This window comes from Panthera tigris, chromosome E1 (genome assembly GCF_018350195.1).
Source record: "Panthera tigris isolate Pti1 chromosome E1, P.tigris_Pti1_mat1.1, whole genome shotgun sequence".
NCBI classification, from domain to species: domain Eukaryota; kingdom Metazoa; phylum Chordata; class Mammalia; order Carnivora; family Felidae; genus Panthera; species Panthera tigris.
In genome coordinates this window covers 50856565-50873435 of record NC_056673.1, presented here as the reverse complement: position 1 = coordinate 50873435, position 16871 = coordinate 50856565, and the positions used below count along the sequence as shown (strand labels likewise).

At 41.8% G+C, this 16871-nt stretch overlaps 1 protein-coding gene across 14 annotated transcripts in view; it reads right to left on the bottom strand.

Annotated features, from left to right (window-relative positions):
• KCNJ16 (potassium inwardly rectifying channel subfamily J member 16) overlaps nucleotides 1-16871 on the bottom strand; it is a 165455-nt gene that overhangs the window by 15097 nt on the left and 133487 nt on the right. For 10 of the 14 annotated variants that reach the window (XM_042965957.1, XM_042965954.1, XM_042965958.1 and 7 more), the window contains one exon: nucleotides 7862-10468. In XM_042965957.1, the coding sequence (XP_042821891.1) occupies nucleotides 9121-10380 (1260 nt within the window). In that variant the 5' untranslated portion in view covers nucleotides 10381-10468 and the 3' untranslated portion in view covers nucleotides 7862-9120. Of the gene's footprint in view, nucleotides 1-2302; nucleotides 2627-7861; nucleotides 10469-11186; nucleotides 12607-16871 lie in introns of those variants that run through there. The other 4 variants (XR_006211042.1, XM_042965961.1, XM_042965960.1 and 1 more) reach the window with 4 other exon arrangements.

The following is a 16871-nucleotide window of genomic DNA, read 5'->3' as shown; positions in this document are numbered from 1 at the left end:
TCATTAATATTTTGCTTTCTCCCAAACCCCAACCCCAGAAAGGACAAGTAGGTGTGTAGATCCTTCATTTAATAATTGTCCAAAGCTTTAAAACAAGGAATAATGACTTAGATAAGGTACATATCTGGAGAAGGATAAACAAAACTAGATATTTTTTTGATGTATGTGACGTTGTTTTTGAGCTTGTTTAAATCATTCTATGACCATTCTAATATCTATTTGTAATACAGGAATACAAAAGCCATTCTAGAAACTTCAGTTTACAGTGAAAGTTCAGATCTGTTATTTGCAAATGGGTTTTTCCCTGGTCTGACATCAGACATGATCTTGGGAAGAACACCCAGGATATTCCAATGTGCTGCCCACCTATTTTATGATTGTTTGGTATTGAGATTAGACCATCTCTCCTCATGCTCGGGGGACTCAGAGTTCACTGGTGCCTGGAAAGCGAGATGCTGCAATCATACAATTATATAATCAAACAATTATATTTATATAATTGTATATATACAATTATATACTATCATCAAACAATTATATTTATATAATTGTATGTATACAATTATATATATAATTGTATGTATACAATTATATACTATCATCAAACAATTATAGTTATCATGAGGGTATAGAAGAGCAGCCACTTTTTCCCAGCTGAAAACAACACAGGCTGGCCAGATACAGTTGTTCGACTGTTCACTGCATAAATCACCATCTGAAGAAGCACCTGAGTAGTGATACAAAGGGTTAGTAGCATCCTTCACTGAAAATTTTTTCCTCAACTTCCATAGATCAAGTGTCTTGGCATTTCACAACATTTAATAGCATATTTGATGTCCTTTGTGAATTTGTCATAAATTTAGGTGGCCCTCATGAGAATTTTAGTGTTCTACTTTAGTTATCACATTTTTCATGCTGCTACTTGCTTCCTGCCATTGCAATTATGAAGCAATATTTTGCCTTTAAAAAAAAAGACTTGCATCACTTTTAAATGCCTTAAATTTTGCTGCTAAAACAGATCCAATTTCAGAAAAAGACAGTAATATCAGACCTGAAAACGAAGTTCGACAAATATTATTGTAGGTGAATTGTCAGTGTATTATCATGGGAAGTAAAAAGGCACATCCCAATTACACATTCAAGCAGGATTTTATAAGAAGTAGAAAATAACATGAAAACTAGAACTTGCCTATAAAATTCAGTTAGTAATCACGAGAATAGGAAAGTTTGCAGTAAATTACTTATGCTGTTGAAAGAAAGCATAAAAAGCCAACAAGAAATTTAAAAAGAATCAGGGTGATGGGGCACCTGGGTGGCCCAGTCGGTTAGGCATCCGACTTCATCTCAGGTCATGATCTTGTGGTCCGTGGGTTTGAGCCCTGTGTCGGGCTCTGTGCTGACAGCTCAGAGACTGGGGCCTGCTTCAGATTCTGTGTCTCCCTCTTTGCCCTCCACTGCTCTGTCTCCCACTCTCTCTCTCTCACTCTCAAAAATAAACAAACAAAAAGAATCAGGGTGGGAAGTAGGAGGGAAAATCACATTTTGAGGCCACAAGGAACCGTGGGGTAACAAAAAGTAACATCCCTGCCATTAGTGTTGAGAAACAGTGGACCAGAGAGGGTGAGTAACACCCTCAAATCCCACAGCTAATTAGTGGCAATGCTGGGACGAAAATCAATTACTCCCGGAGGCAGGAAGAAAATACATCCAGAATGTTGTTTGGACATCAAAAAGAAAGCATGGCTGTTTCAAAAAAAAAAAAAATGGGGGGATAATACAGCATAATTATCCTACAGCTACTAATGCTTTTGCTTTCAAATCCCTTTGAAAGATGCTATTATTACTGATTTATATGAAGGAAAACAGGGAATATTAGTTTATTGAGCAACTCCTATGTGCCAGGTAGTTTTGTCTATGCCTGTATATACATACATATTTATGTACATGCATGTATGTGTGTGTGAATATGCTGGTACACACTTCACAATTGGCCCACAAGATAAATATTATTATCTGCATTTACACTTCTAAAGAAATTGATGTTCAGTGACAACTGAGAAATTGCCCAAGTTCACATGACCGGCAAGGGTTTTTTTTGTTTGTTTTTTAGGGTTTATTTATTTTTGAGAGAGAGGGACAGTGTGAACAGGGGAGGGGAAGAGAGGGAGGTGGACAGAGAATCCGAAGCAGGCTCCAGGGTCTGAGCTGTCAGCACAGAGCCCAATGTGGGGCTCGAACTCCCAAACCTTGAGATCATGACCTGAGCTTAACCAAATGAGCCACCAACCAAGTCAGACGCTTAACCAACTGAGCCACCCAGGTGCCCCTGGACACACTTGTAATTTGAACCCACTTCTGTCTGACGTGAAGTCTATGGCCATCCTACTACTGTATGTCTTACCTTAAAGAAAAAGAATGGTTTTTCCTTCATCCCAGATGAGTTGCACACATGTCTTTTCTGGCACAAGAAGTGTGGTTCGCAGTCTTCTGGGTGCTTGGCAGACTCATGGGGCCCAGCACCTTGTAAGTCAGCAGTTTTTCCGGGTTCAGTTAGCTGCGGCTTGATTGGTCGTGATGGATCGTTGCTGGATAATGATCCTGCTTCTCTTAGAACCCCTTTACTTTGCTGGAACATGTTGAGAAGTTTGAACACAATCATGATATTATGTTATAAAATGGTTAAACAGTGGTTGAAACTGCGTAAATGCAATGTCTCCTAGGTAGCTTATACCGCAGAGTATCCTGTATGATACAGCCTGATGTCTCCTTCATTTAGTACTGTCACTAAGCCTTCGGTGTATGTGAGTAGAGTGGCATTTTCATTCTCAGAGCACCATTGTACTGAATCCTGATGCATTGCCGTCAGCCCAGATCTGTGTCTCCCCCTCACGTTGGCCTCCTTTCCTTGAAGGGCCTGCCTCAAAACCCCAGTGTCACTTGGATGGCTCAGTCCATTAAGCATCCAGCTCCTGACTTCAGAGTTCCTGGGACCCAGCCCCACTTCGGGCCCTGCGCTGACAGTGCAGAGTCTGTTTGGGATTTTCTCTCTCCCTCTCTCTGCCCCTCTCTCACTCTCTCTCTCTCAAAAATAAAGAAAAAAAACCCACAGCAGTGTCCATTTAATGGGCGATAAATCCCATGCCACATTATGTTTGTTTATTCCCTAAGGGCAGCCCCGCCAGAGGACTAAATGTTCCTGCTTCCAAGGCAAAAGGCCTGGTGACTGTGGATTAGTGCACGGGGATGTGCATTAGCAGTGCCCTGGAAAGCGGTGAGCCCTTTTACTGCAATCATTTTTGTTTACATCTTGGAGAAGATCATCCTTACTCATCATGGCTCTTATCAGCTGTTTCCCACATAATTTTTTTCCTTGCTCACTCTCTTGTCTCTCTAAATAATCAATGACCAACTAACAGTTCATTTCAGAAGCCCTTCTAGAAAATAACGGGCTTCTTTTTTAACAAAGTGTGTTGAGACGATCGTTTTTCCCATTTAGTGATTACATAATGAAAACAACTCAACCTCAGCGTCAGAACTGCTCATTGCCCATTCGGAAGAGCCTTGGGCATTGATGGTTGTGTCTTCTTCCTCTGCGGCCCCTCCATGGCCGTGTCTCTTTGGGCAGATAACCTCTCTAATGCTGGAGGTTATGCAAAATAGAATTTGATGAAACGAGTTGGTATCTCTCTGATGCCCCAAAAGTTGCTGATTGTGGAACTGGCAACGGGCCGCTGTGTCCTTAACCTGTCCCCTATAGCTGGCCTCCCTTTCCCACACAAACTGGTATCAGATGGAACCAACAGGTAGCAGAATAAATAATTGATCGATAACATGTGTTTCTAATTCAAACAAAGAGCCTTTACCCACAGTACATAGTGCATGTGACTCAAGTATTTTATGTGGAATTTGTAAGTTTCTGATCACTTTCTGTAAAGAAGTTTTCACAGGGTCAAACCTCTTGGGGCTCTGTTCTGTCCCAAGTTCAAGTTACTTAGATAGTGATTAAGGATGTTTTATAGGCCCCTGTGGTAAATGATAGCATAGAGGAAAAGCATTCCTTGGCCATGTAATTTAGCAAGACTTAATCTGTTTGGATTTTCATCCGCTGGGCTTGCTGAAAACTTTAAATGATTAACCTGTTTCTCTGCAGCCTACAGAGGCTCCAAAGTTAGCATCCAGGGCCTGAGTTCAGTGATTACGCAGCTCGGGTTGCCTTTTTTTTTTTTTTTTTTGGAAGCTCCTTAGTCTCAGTCCAGCTCCTTTTTCTTAGGATGACAGATAGACTCTAGATGCAGCATTCTTTCACTGTGCAGTATTTATCAAATAGCATAAATCAATGAGACCAAACAACAAGAGGGCAATAGTTTATTTAACTCAGTTTATTTAAAAATATCCACCAGGTACTCAGCAACTACGAGTCCGTTGAACATCAAAACGTGTAGCCTTGTCAACTTAAACCTTCGGTCTCTGCACAAAAGATCCCAAACCACAGGCATCGCCATTCCCGAGGAAAGGGGGCAGCACAGGGTGATATGATAGGATAGATACTGCTTGCCCTCTGCCAAATTCACAGCCCAAGTCCTAAAAGGATTGTGTTAAATTGCTTAAGAAAAGTAGGAGCCATGCAAGACGAACTTGGGAATCCTCTTGGTTCTAAGGGGTTTCTTACCGAAGAAATTCTCCAAAGCAATGCAGACCAATGATGGTTTCCTGGCACCCATGATTTTTGCCTCTTCGTGAAAATAGAGGCCCTCGCTTGCTCTCTGCCCACAGATTTATCTGAACTGAATCTCAGTTACCAGCTTTCATGTTCAAAGGCCTCGTGCCCAGGAGAATTTCTGCAGAGAATTTGCCAAACACCTCCCTGCGGTTTAATCTGTCCATCTTGTCTGTGTCATTATCCTTCCTTGTATATTCTGTATGTGGCACCCCAAGTTCTTTTTTCTGGAATATAGGTCACGCTGCTGATTTCAAAATGAAAGTGAGAGAGGAAAGAAAGGCCACACCAAATTTAGAATTGAGGGAGGGCTTTGTGATTTATAGGGTACCAAGGGTGTGTAGGGTGGTTTCTGGGAACGCACAGGTGAAGCTTACCTTACATTAAAAAAAAAAAAGAAAGAAAGAAAGAAAGCAGAGGGGCTTATCCACATACCTTCCAGAACATTCAAGCAGAAGAATCAGAGCTTGTAATGAATGGAACCAATAGACTATTTTAAGCCAAAATAAAATTTGGTGCCTCATTATTTAGGCCCAGAGAGTGGCCCAAAGAATCTGCTTGACACATATCCTGGCCAACTCAGAAGTCATGAAATACAAAGATCCAAAGTAAGGGTCTAGATTCCTTGGTCTGTATTTAGAGTCCACTTGAATAAGTTGATGCAGTTTGGTCTCACTAGGAGCCTGAGAAGGGTTATTAGCAGAGTTTTGCTTTTTTTTTCCCAAGCTGTACTTGTGCTTGCTTGCCTGAGTCTCTGTGGATTTCGGTCACTTGCCCTAGTGAAAGTCTTACTGATATAAGTCCGGGGGGAGGGAAGGAAGAAGATAAAGGGCAGCCCCAGAGCGGTCCTAGTCAATCTTCTTATCAAGGTCACTCAGCCGTCAGTGTCTCAGAGGGCTTTCCAGGCCCAAAGTAATTCTTTTGTGTTTGTTTTACAATATACTGGCATTTCCTCAAACGCCCAGAAAATATGTGCTTTCCACAGAGACTGACTCCATCAGATGGAGTTCAAGTTGAACTCCATCAAGTACACGTTGGACCCAAGTGATCCCTTTATGCGTACTCTCCTATGTTTCCCTCTCACCGTTCGGTTAGAAACCATTTATTTCCACTCATGCAGAAGAAGTCCGGAGATCTGCAATCTTGGGCTGCCTCTTTCCTACTTTCCTGACGTCCCTTTAAGGGGCGTCCGTGAGGTCTAGGGGAGAAGGATTGATGCAGGGAGTAAAAGGACGTGTGCCACCTCAGACCCAGCGAAAGAGCTTTCTTAAAGGTCACATTCAAGGAACTCTACTGACATCTCCTGGGCCAGATCCATGCCAAGTATTACCCCCCACCCCCACACCCCCACCTGCCACCCCTTAGCTGCAAGGGAGACTGGGAAGCATAGTTGCATTTTTTTTTTTTTTTTTTTTTTTAGTCTGGCAAGTTGCTGTCCCATTTGGGAACTGGTTAGTTAGGAAGAAGCAGAGAATGAGATAGATATTTGATGCTATGGAAATTAAAAATATCCACCCCACTGTTTTGTTGTGGGGGCTAAGTGTACATGTGCAAAGCATAAGGTGCTTGATAAGCCGGTGGTACATGAAACAGCATTTCCTTCTCTCTCCCAGATCTCCTTCCCTCTTCAAGGGCCAAGTTCACAGGTGGGACACACAGCAGAGAATGCCTTGACGCCATAGTGTGTTTCCCGTCTAATTAAGTCCACTGAATACTTTCATCTTGAGGGACAAAATAGCTGCCATAAGAAAGAATATTTGACCTACTTCTCATCATGGACAGAGCTTTTGAAACTAGAATGCCATTTTTCATGGAGCCTTCTTGCAAAGCTTACGGAAACACAACTGCTAATTCGGATATAGCTGTTCTACAAGCTGTTAAAAACCCATAAAAATGTTTATAGTTCTGCCTATGTTCTAATTCTGTAAGAGAGCATCTCTTTTTTTTTTTTGGTGCTCTGCACCCAACGCTGACCACATCGGCAGAGTTTGTACTAATCTGAAATACAGGCATATGCACACAATTTTTGCATTACTTTGAGATCTTTATTATTAAGTAACTCGTTGGGGCATCAAAGTATGTTATAAATCTAAACAGAAAATTAGGGACAAATGTTACATGTGAATGCGTATTTTACATTTTATTCTGGGTAGGAGGTCTTAATGGTGGAGACAGAGCACAGCAGAATGTACTCATTGATACGTCTATTCTGATACTAACAAAACCAGAATCATGTCTATTCTGATACTAACCAAACCAGAATCATGGCTAGGCAGAGCCTAGGAAGCAAGGCAAAATGAAGTGAAACTAGATGTGTGTGAAAGGAGCTTAAAAAGTCAGGGGAAGGGCATTTGGATTTGTCGTGGTGCTGGTTGTTTGCTACTTGGTAGACCATAGTACTCTAATTTAGCTGAGTAATCGCGGCTACAAATCCAAATCTGCAATGCATGTGTCATTTTAAAAATGGGTTTTGCATTTCTGAAGCCAAATAGGAAAAAAATTGCATTCTTTAGATCTCTGATATTAAGCTTCAGGACAGTTTTACAACTTGGGACCTGAGCAAAACTCTTAATCCATAAAACAACAGGAATAAAAGATTTGCACATGTGCATTTAGAAAGTAACTTCATTGCTCATAGTCAAAAGAAAAAGAGGAAAAGGAAGGGAGGAAGGGAGGATGGAAAAAAGAAAAAAGAAGAAGAAAAAAAAGAAAAACACTTCACATACCTACCTATTTTACTTTTATTGGTAAGCACAGACTATATGATTCAGTTCAATTTACTTGTGTGCTTTAATTTAAATGGAGAGAGGGGGATAGGGAGCTTTTCCAGAGAAAGCAAAAACTGTGTGTGTACATATATTTAAATAAAATAAACAAAGAAACACTGGGGCATATACTTATTGTCAGCTCAGCAGCAATGTAAAAAAAGAAAGAAAGAAAGAAAACAAACAGATAACTCTGGATGCAGCTAATAACTGTTTGATTTAAATTTTTTTTAATGTTTATTTATTTTTGAGAGAGACAGAGACAGAATGTGAATGGGTTGGGGCAGAGAGAGAGGGAGGCACAGAATCTGAAGCAGGGTCCCGGCTCTGAGCTGTCAGCACAGAGCCTGATGCAGGGCTCGAACTCGCGAGCTGTGAGATCATGACCTGAGCCGAAGTCGGACGCTCAACCGACTGAACCACCCAGGCACCCTTTAACTGTTCGATTCAGAAAGCTTAAAGTGTCTTTTTACTCATAAGGGATTGGGCTTAAAGTAACCATGATTAACATCTTTTAACACAGAAACAGAGCATACAAATTTATCTCATGTCCTAAAATTTAAGCAATTCCATAGCACTTAGCTTATCCATTTAATAATATGCATAAACATCACATTAATTCTATTTCACAAAATCTTCTATCTACATGATTGTTCCAAGTTCAAAGGAAGAGTTTCTTAAAATCTAGAATTCAAGTCATGTATGTCTTGTAAAGTGACCAAGACAGGAAGCATACCTAACTGCTTCTGGGCACACATAAGTATCTTTCCCCTGCCCTCCCTCCATTATGCTCCCCACCCCCCCATGCCACACACACACACAAAAAAAACGGCTCCATCTTCCAAGAGAAGACGAGAGGTGGACAAAGGAAGCCCCTTATCGTTCATTGCCTTATTTCTGCTCTTCTACATAAAGCCCTTTCTTTGTTGCAGTCAACCAAGGCATTTAAGAGAGAAATACTGCTCTGAATCATGTCCACTCTTCTTCTGCTTTATCAGTGAGAAACAAAACAAAACAAAACAAACCAACTTCTAGCACTCAACGATCATCACCTGGGTAAGTGGCAGGTGTCTATTTCTCACTGCCACCGCGTCTTTCTCTGCTGATACCAAGACACTACGAGGGGCAAACATCAAACCTGCCAGGTGACTTCAGTTAAATATCTTAACGTTACAATCTACTGGATGCATTTCTCGCATACCTTGGTTGGATGACAAGATGCTTTTATGGGAAACTACTATCGATGTAAAAAATTTGTTATTTATGCTGGCTGCCCATCTTCCTATTTTTATTTATTCCAGTACTCTACCTTTGTTCTCCATTACTGAATACCATACCTCCTATTGAAGATACAACTATATGGTGTAATAAAAGGAGATGAAATTTAAACTAATCAAGTAGGCTCTTAATAGCATCCCTAATACAAAATTTGCTAGCAAAAAAAAAAGAGTTTAAACAATTGGGTACTATGTCATGTTTAGATGATCTTTCACCAGATTTAACATGTTCTTCTTATCCCCTATCACCATGGCACATAGCTATAACATCCCTTAAAAGCCCTTGTATAACTACTCGCCTCGAGGTGACTGGCTACAGAGTAAAATGATTGGGTGGGAGCCCTCGTGATCACAATTTGAACTACATTTGGGATTCTACAGAGATTCTATTTAAAGTCAAGACAGCTTTCTGATAAGGTGCTTCCTTACACTCATCCGTGGCCGAGGTGGTGGTCTCCTCTGGGTTTTCACAACTGCTGACAATGGCAACCGCGCTAAATGACCTTCTTCTGACCTTGGTGTCTGACGTGCCGGGTCCTCGGACCGGAGGGGTTTTTTCCATGTTGTGGAGCTGCTGGTCTTTCCAGTCCAGTTGTTTGGCACTGCAGAAGGGGGCATAGACTTCCACGCTCCCCTCAAACTGTAAGCAGTTCACCTTGTAATACTTTCTCTTAACTTCCAGGACGTCATTGAACCTGTGGCCCCAGAGAATTTCTCGGGGAACGTAGGAACTTCTGGATTGGTGGGAAGTCCCCGTGGAATCACCAGTATAGATAAATGTCACCAAAATCTCAAAGTTATCTTTGGCCACTGCTTTTCGGTCAAGGGCATACAGAGGGCTCTCATGGTCAATTTCATGAACAATAGTTACTGGTGTGACAAGAATGATCTGATCATTAACCAACTTTAGGTCTTTAAAGGCCATCGTCATCCGCCCTTCGCTGTCTTCTGTGTAGCGGAGAAGTTGGGCTCTCACTGTGCCTTCTACCACGTGGTTTGGTCGGAAATCACCAATGCGCCACATGAGGCAAAGTTTCCCGTCTCTCATCCCTATGAGTGCAAAATAGCTAAACCGAATGGTTTGGGCTCTCTTTCGAGCGGTTGCCATTTTGGCTAAGGCGGCTCCAATGATGAAGGTATTTATGATGCAGCTCAAGATGGACTGAAGGATCACCATGAGTACGGCCACAGAGCATTCTTCAGTGACACAGCGGTAACCGTAACCTATGGTGGTCTGGGTTTCCAGGGAGAATAAAAATGCCGCGGTGAAGGAATGGACGTTGTCAACACAAGGTGTGATGTCTGGATCATTTAACAGATCACCGTGATGAAAGGCAATGAGCCAGAAGATAGAGCCAAATATCAACCAGGAGAGAATATAGGATAAAGAAAATATCACAAACATGTGGCGCCACTTGGTATCTACCAGGGTGGTGAAAATGTCAACCACGTAGCTCCCCCATTCTCCAAAAATGTGCTTGAAGTACACATTACAGCTGCCATCTTTGTGGAGCAGACGTCTTCTGGCTCTTCTCTTCTCAGCTACGATGTGCTCTGGGGGGTAGCCTGAGTATTTGGGGTCCACATTTACAATCGGATAGCTGCTGCCGTAATAGCTCATCCTTCCCTATGTCCTTCAAGCATCCAGGTGGATTTCGTAATAGTAATAGTTCTATTCCTATCTGTTGATTTAAGTTTTCAGTTAAGATCTGCAAAAAAGAAAATTAAATACACTTCAGCTTTAGATTTTAATTTCCATCTTTGTAGCAATTTGCCAAATTTGAAGCAATTTCATGCCGTCTGAAATGGTGAAGGCTTCATTTGAACGGCAGAGACATTCAGTATTGATTACTCCTTTCAGTTTAGAATTCAGTTCAGTCATTATAGGAACAAAATATGTAATTAGAGAAAATAACATTTTTATATATGCACAAGGCTTGGGTAAACACTATGATTATCCCAAATGAAGACTCACTACCTTTTCTGACCTGATATAAACAAAAGTCTTGGGTTTTTTTTTTTTTTTTTTTCGCTCTTCTGACATGAGGGCACTTAGAAAACAAAGCCATCTATAATGTAAAAAGGCAAAACACAATTCACATATTTGAATAGCAGCCTTAACAGCCTTCTGTTTAAGTCAGATGGTTTTTCTTCTTCCTTTTTCTTAATGTTTTTATTTATTTTTAAAACAGAAGGAGAGAGAGGGCACGCAAGGCAGGGGAGGGGCAGAGAAGGGAGACAGGATCCGAAGCAGGCTTTGCCCTGAGAGCAGAGAGCCCAGTGCAGGCTCCAGCTCAGAAACTGTGAGATCATGGCCTGAGCCTAAGTCAGACGCTTAATCGACTGAGCCACTCAGGCACCCCCAGATGAGTTTTCTAAAAAGGACGCAATGAAGCATCACCACCTTCATGCTAACGTGTAACTTACATACTCGTTGCTGCAGACTTTCACCTCCAGCGACTGCTGCCTCCCTTCTCTTCCACGGAGGTTTTGCTTCCTTGTATACTTCCCAGGACAGAACAGAACTGACAGGGATGCTATTTCAGATTCAAGTCCTTTCCCCTAACCCCTTTAGTTTTAAGAGGAGGAAAAAAAAAAATTCTTAACCCCAGAGGAGTTAAAACCACGCCCAGGTAAGCTTTCAATAAGGTATAAAATTGCTTCTGCTTTTGTCTCATGACATCCATCCTTTTTTTGTTTTTTTCCTCTTCTTTTTTTGGACACTGCAATCTCTTCTCTTTCCCTCTCAAAAGAAGCCAAAAATTTGCCAAAGTTCTAATCTTGTTTCCCTCTTAAAGGGAGCTTACTACAATTGGACCCTTCTCTCCAGCTCTGACATGTATTTCTGATGTTTGCACAGCCATCTGTAAGCAAAATCATTTTTCCCCCTCCCAATTCAATCTTTAAAAGATCAGGGTAGAACATACAGTTCTTATCGCTTTTAGCATCCGTGGAATAGGCCAGTGGTTTTCCCAGCTCAAGTCTGAAAGTAAGTTTTAAAACTTCAGTGTTAAATGGCCTTTAGCTACTTCTATGCCAGAAAAAAAAAAAAAGTCACTGCAGCCCAATTTAATGGTGTATTAATTATTAGAATATGCTTTCCCCATAATCTTCCTGTGCCAGTTGGGGGCAGGGAGGATAAGGGGGAGAAAAGATTCCCACTAGAGAATCCAGCCACTGCTGTATAGAAAATGCAGTGAGAGTAAACACTATTGCGGACATCGAGACCCCTCCCCGTGAAACCAATGAAGGAAATTAATCACTAGCTACTTATCCAACACCTTCCCTGCAAAAGGGAGCAAAGAGTTAACTTCCTTCCAGTCAATAGGAATCATTTTTCTTCTTCTCCAGGGATCAGGCCCACTGGACAATAAACACTTTGTTTCGGGGACCACTGTGAGGATGAACTCTGTTTTCAGCCAAAACATCCTGTAAAGCATGTACACGTTTCTCTCCGTCCATCCCCATGCCCCCAGCCTGAGCCTTCTGCCCACTTGTCCTCCAGATATGTTTTGAGTCATAATATCCCCTCCTTTATCCCCAATCGGGTTTTTGGAGAGATGATTGCCTAATCTCAGGATGTGACCCAGGGCTGACAAAATGCTTACCGGAATGTTGAACATAAAATATTTCCACAAATTTTGTTCACAACACATACCTAGGTTCCTGTGTGATTTGTTAACTGAGTGACACTTTCCTAACAGAAGAAAGCTGCCGAAGGTTTCTCCGTCTCCATTCTCTCAGCTGATCACCGGAGGCATGAGAATGGGACCAATTCTAATCAAAGGCACGTATGATTGGAAATTAAAAAGTCGATTTGGAGATAGAATCGCTTCTTTGTTAAAGGCCCCCAACCCAGCTCCTTTGAAAGGGAACCGCACACCCTGTGGAAGTCTGAGAATAAGAAAACGCAGTTCATAAATCAAGAGCTACTGTGTGACTCTGCTCTTTTCTACTGCCAAGAGAAAAAAAAGAAAAGGTTTTTATTTGAAATGGCATGCAGTTTGAATTCCAGCAGTGCCAACGACTGTTACAAACAAGCTATTTTAAAAACACCTTCAACAGCATGCTAATTGGTGAATGAATTTTCAATTAATACAAGCTGTAAGGGAGCAAATTTGATGATGTGCAAAATTTATTTCTAAATAATGGAATCGTTTCAGGGAGACAAGTTACAGCTGTGAGAGTTCTGCCCTAAACCCACTGTGCCCTGTGCCCCTGCCATGGCCCACCATGTTGAATTGATCATTTATTCCAACTTATCCAGAGAAAAGCCTTCAGATTCTGTTTAGATGCCTGCATTTGATTCGTTGACTGGCCAACCATGTGCATGATACATTTTCTAAAAGAGATGGTCTTTTACACTAAATGCCAGATTATAAACAAACTAGTTTAATGAGTCTTAACCATTTCTCAGATTACCCAATGGGCAAAGAATTTTATGGATGACCTTTCGTCAAAATGACTTGACAAAAATGTTTATTAATCTCTTGTCTCATATGTTGTGTTAATTTGAGCACTTTCCCAATTTTTTACCATTAAATAATAGAGGCTAAGACTTGTGGGTTGGCTGGACATTCTATGTGTAACATGCACGTTTCTTAGGATGAAAACCCAGCTCTGAAAATGCCTCCATGCATTCATAATCATCTCATCACCTTCCATTCCGTCACGAAAAATCATTTGCAATGTTCCTATTTCTGTATGTCTTTTTGCATGTTCTTGCCCTCTAGCAACCAATGGTGACTGTATCACTGGATGTGAAATTCCATTTTTTATTAAAAATGGGAATTTGAGCACTGTAATGACAAAATTGTGGAATACAAAGTTCAGAAGGAAGTGCTGAATCTGGGGTCCCCCCTTCGGTGCCAGTTTCAAATTATTTGCCAGGTGACTAATGACAAAGGCAGGAAAAAAAAAAGACTGCAATTTCTTTGTCGTGCACGGAGTTCTCCTATAGGAGCAGCTAGAGTTACGGGGCAAGGCAGGTCAGGATGCTGGGCTGTTTCCTGAGAATGCTGTCAAAGTCATTACAATTTTCTCCACACCACAGAGACGACCCAGAGAAAGTTCGAGGGGTCAGCAGACCCGATCCTGACAGCGACTGCTTTCAAACCCCATTCATTGTGTTACGTTCAGACATAAAAAAAAAAAAAAAAAAAAAAAAAAAAAAAAAAAAAAAAAAGCTTTGTAATTTACTTTGATGAGGGGGATCTGCTTTTAGCCCTTAGCATTCTAGATCTTTATACGAATTCGGGGAGAAACCATTACTGATTTAGCAAATTTCAAATGGGCTATCCACATGACAGGGAGTATTTGCAACAGCACAAGTGAGCATCCTCCCTATCTGACCCCATTTCTTGATACGCAGAAGGACCTCAGTCAGATGCACCCATTGTGAAGGGATCCCTCTGCCATTTTGCCAGTCTCTCAAATTCAGCTATCTACCAAGCAGACTGCTCTCATTGATAGTTCTTCACACTTAAACTTTTCCTCAGCATGGTGACGATGCAACAAAATGGTTAAAACTTTCTAATCCCATGTCACTTTGAAAATAAAATTCAGGGACGCCTGGGTGGCTCAGTCAGTTCAGCGTCTGACTTCAGCTCAGGTCGTGATCTCATAGCTTGGGAGTGCAAGCCCCGTGTCAGGCTCTGTGCTGACAGCTTGATGCCTGGAGCCTGCTTGGGATTCTGTGTCTCCCTCGCTCTCTGCCCCTCCCCCACTCATGCTCTATCTCCCTCTTTCTCAAAAATAAATAAACATTAGAAAAGTAAATTAAAGGGGCTCCTGGGTGGCTCAGTTGGTTAAGCATCCACCTTCGGCTCAGGTCATGATCTCACTGTTTGTGGGTTTGAGCCCCGCGTCGGGCTCTGTGCTGATAGCTCAGAGCCTAGAGCCAGCTTCAGATTCTGTGTCTCCCTCTCTCTCTCTGCCCCTCCCCCACTCATGCTCTGTCTCTCTCAAAAATAAGCAAAAAAAATTAAAAAAAAAATAAAATTAATTAATTAAAAAAATAAAGTAAAATTCAATCTTACCTTTAGCATCTACTTAATAAAAATATTTTAATAGTGACATGAATTGTCATTGTATAATTTGAGATACGCCACAGAGAATGTTCTAAATATCTCTGGCGAAATTCAATTATTAATGCCCCTGGCCTTTGATATTCACAAGTAACTTCTGGAGCACGTACACCATTTACGCGAGGTCATCGGTAATCAAGTTACTTTCCTGGCGACTATTAGATGAGATAAATTTTAGTGGACACATGAGAGCTGATGAGGCAGAGAGTAGAAAGGGTGGCCTAGATTCTGTGTGCAGGTCATTGTCTTTAGAGACTGGCTTGAGGGCAGCCCTGTGGCGTGTGAAGGGGGCCAGAGCAAGAACCTGTGGTCAGAAGGCACTTGTGGGTGGGCCCTGGCCGCTGAGGAGGAAAGAAGGACGGAGTTCATGGGATAGGACAGAACCCAAACCAGTTAGGTTATTTTGCTCAAAACCTATTCCACAATGTATTGCCTTGGAATTATGCTAGAGCCTTGTCTTGCCTGGAATCCTCCAAAGACATTCAGACACAATTAGGTGGAGCTCTTCATTCAGCCATTGAACACCTGCTTCGCCCAGAACCCACTAGATACTGCCCAGACTTCTCCAAATACTCCCTGTCTCCCAATTTTCAAACAGTTTCTCCTTTGTTGACATTCCATGGCCTTCTCCTGTTTCTCCTCAGCTGCTATCATCCCCAGAGCAGGTCTCGGATTGAGCTCCAGCCTTTAACCTCTCTGTTCAAACTTCTGCCGTGCAACTTCTCAGTGATGAAAGACTTTACCTCTTTCCTGATAGAACTCTACAATCTCTCCTGAATCAATTTAAGAAAGTCTTGTGCCAGTTTAAGACAGGAAAGGGGGTTCTGCTATGCTACGAGCAAACAACCGGACTGAATCCTGGAGCTGGGAGGGAGAAACAGAAACCAGGTGTTACAACATTGCTGGTAACTTTATCTGGACGGCCTCTTTCTAGCCCATTTTTTTTCTTATGTAATATCTACAACCTAATCATAAATCTGCCATATCCAAAAATGATGCTCTGTTTTGTAAAGAAGTAGGAAAGTCTGGAATTATGTTTCCCCATTTTCTGGATGTCAAGATCATACAAAAGCAGTAAGAATTATAACTGCAGGGCTGCCTTGGTAGCTCAGTTGGTTAGGCATCTGACTCTCGGTTTCGGCTCAGGTCATGATCTTGCCGTTTGTGAGTTTGAGCCCCATGTCAGGTTCCAAGTTGACAATGAGGAGCCTACTTGGGATTCTCTCTCTCTCTCTTTCCCTCTCTCTGTGTCCCTCCCCCACACATGTTCTCTCCCTCTCTCAAAATAAATAAATAAATTTTAGGGGCTCCTGGATGGCTCAGTCGGTTGAGCGTCCGACTTCAGCTCAGGTCATGATCTCACGGTCCGTGAGTTCGAGCCCCGCGTCGGACTCTGTACTGACAGCTCAGAGCCTGGAGCCTGCTTCACATTCTGTGTCTCCCCCTCTCTTTGCCCCTCCCCCACTCCTCTCTGTCTCTATCAAAAAATGAATAAACGTTAAAAAAATTAAACAAAAATAAACTTTAAAAAAAATTAAAAAGAAGAATTATAATTCCAAATTATTCTGCCTTAAAAATGAATGATCTTAATAAGCAATAGTCTGAAATACAATGTTTTTTGGTCTTGTAGAGAAATCCTGAATTGAGAGACAGACTTCCAATTCCAGGTCTATCCCCAGTATCTGGAGTGGTTCATGAAAGTAACTTTTCTCAGAACCTCAGTGCCCTCGTGCATGATACGGGGATAAGAACACCTATGTGACTGAGTTATTGTGAGTTTGATCGAGATAGTGAATGGGAAGCCATATCTCACTGTGCCAACCTCATGGTAATTACTAAATAATTATTGTTTGAATGTGAATCTTGTGAAGACTCAGTTTCCCTCTCAGTAAAATTATCAGAACATCTGCTTGAACCCTATCAAGGAGCTTTCCACTTGCCTGACCGAAGGGTTGACAATGTGGCTCCCAGCAGATACTTCTATTTTAAATTCAGGGGTGGCACCACTGTTTCCTACTACTGAGCT